The following is a 2,421-nucleotide window of genomic DNA, read 5'->3' as shown; positions in this document are numbered from 1 at the left end:
TATTGAAATAAATAGGATGGCGGAAAAAGAGAAACCAAAGAAACAGTATGTGGGCAGCTGTTTTATGATACATTCATATACACGTTCTAGGAGTATACGCTATCTGGTTGATGTTTACTTTTGCCAAATGGATGATTATATTCTATAGTAAGATTCATAAATTTTCCTTATAATTACATAACACATTTCAAAAATTTTTCAATTAATTATTAATTTTATTATTTATTTATTTCATATATTTAATATAAATGAATTAATTATTTTTTATACCAAATTATTTTTTTGTTTGGCAATAGCTATGAATATAATAGGATCTAGAATAATTTTTGAAGCGTTATTTTGAAGCGTTCATGATTTTTTTTCAGAAAGTTAAACTTAAACATTAAGAACTAATATATCATAGCATATCTTACTAGTTTTTAACTGATTCTCATTTAAACATCAAAGTTATAAATAAACATCAATGAAATAATATAATTATTAGATAGAATAGAATTTCTAAAGAAATACTGAGCTTGTTATAAAATAATATATGTATTAAAAATATAAATATATGTATTAAAAATTAATGATATAAATATTATAGAATCTAAAACTTATAATAATAATTAAAGATACATTATAGAATTATAGAAATCAATAAATAGTTGATTGATTAATTGATGAATATAATTACGCTTTGATGAATATTTCAATCGTAAAAATGCTCAGTTATGTTATATTTATATCACTACATTTAATTTTTTTTCATTGCAAATAGAATAATAAAAGATTTTATTATTCTATGAAATTCCAGTATATTTTTTCTTCTGCTTAATCTTTTTGGCTAACTTATAATAATTAAGAATAAGAATATTTATTATAAAAATATATTGTAGAATCGAATAGTAAATATAGCTACTAATTATAACTATTTAATTAATATTTTAGTCATGAAAATGATCTATAATATTATTACCTATTCATATAATACTCTAATATTGCATATGTTGCATATGAGCTAATAAGAATACCTTAATATTCTATTGTTGTATTCCAAATTTATTCTATTTCTTCTATTTAATTTTATTAATCAATTGATTTTTCAGCAATTTTCCTAATCGCTATTAATTGTCTTGGAATGACAGCAGGTGCTCATAGATTGTGGACCCATAAAACATACGAAGCTATAAGATTTATTAAATTATTCCTTATGCTTGCTCATCATCTTGTAGGAGTAGTAAGTATTTTAAGATTATTGCATCAATGAAACGTTTAGGAGAAATCATCAAATGAATTAAATGCGTTTCTTTTTTATCTAAATATTTACGCAATACATAAAATTAATTTAGATATTTGTTATATAATGCAAATTTTTAATAAAAATTTTCCAAACATATTATTTAATTTTTTTTTCTATTATCTTTTTTTAAGTAAATAATTAATAATAATAAATATATATATATATATATTTATTTATTACATATATGTATATATTGTTTATAGGGTTCGATATACGACTGAATATTATATCAGAATTCATCATAAATATTATGGGACTGATAAAGATCTTTACAATCATAAAAAAGGAATTCTCTACAGCCATTTCATAAGTAATGTATTGTCGCCCAATGTAAGTCTTGAGGAAACGAAACGTAACATTGATTTACGCGATATTGACAATAATGTTTATATTTACTTTCAAAAGATGTAAGTTTCTTTTAAACATGTATTTGATATTCATTACACGAAAATGAAAATTATGAAATATTAGATTTTCTTTAGTTGAAACGTATTAAAATAGTAAATTTGAATTAATGATATATATAATACTGGAAATGATACAATGATCATTGTACGAGCCTTGTACTTATTATACTTATTAACATAAGTCTGTAAATAATATCTGTATTTCACCTTTTTCTAATTAGAAAAAGAAGAAAAAAACAGAATTTCATGATTTAAATTAATTGAAAAAATATTGACAAATTGAAATATTGTATTAAAACAACATTATTCTCTAATTCTTCTTATTTTTTATATTTTTCGATATGATAATCTTTATTCTATATATTTTTATTGTTTTATTATTATAATGATTATAATAATCTTCGTTATTTTATATTCGCAGCTTCTACTGGCCATTATTTTTAATATTTGGACTTATTTTATTTTGTTTCTGAACGCGCCATTGGAATATTGGGACGAATCAATGATTGAGACTATATTAATAAAAGGATTCCTACGATTTGCTATTACGATAAATATATCTTGGTTGGTGAATAATGCATACTTGGTCTGAAACATTAAGAAAGAAGAAAAGTTAATACACATTTCAAAGACGATTAGTAATAATTTCTTCTCTCTACAAACTGTTTCTTAAAATACGAAGAAGCCACGTCACTTTTATTGACAACGATGTCATGCATTTTAAATAAAATA

At 21.7% G+C, this 2,421-nt stretch overlaps 1 protein-coding gene across 1 annotated transcript; it reads left to right on the top strand.

The window, feature by feature from the left end:
• Positions 1-16: 16 nt before the first annotated feature.
• LOC102678190 (acyl-CoA desaturase-like) lies at positions 17-2,370 on the top strand. The gene is given in 4 exon segments (XM_031514904.1): positions 17-45; positions 1,486-1,689; positions 2,111-2,147; positions 2,150-2,370. Coding segments are annotated over 4 exon segments (402 nt in total). The 3' UTR covers positions 2,282-2,370.
• The last annotated feature ends 51 nt before the right edge of the window (positions 2,371-2,421 follow it).

Source organism: Apis dorsata, unplaced genomic scaffold (genome assembly GCF_000469605.1).
Source record: "Apis dorsata unplaced genomic scaffold, Apis dorsata 1.3 scaffold_51288, whole genome shotgun sequence".
In the NCBI taxonomy this organism is placed as follows: domain Eukaryota; kingdom Metazoa; phylum Arthropoda; class Insecta; order Hymenoptera; family Apidae; genus Apis; species Apis dorsata.
Note: the sequence above shows the minus strand (reverse complement) of the source record. Positions and strands in the feature narration are given on the sequence as shown.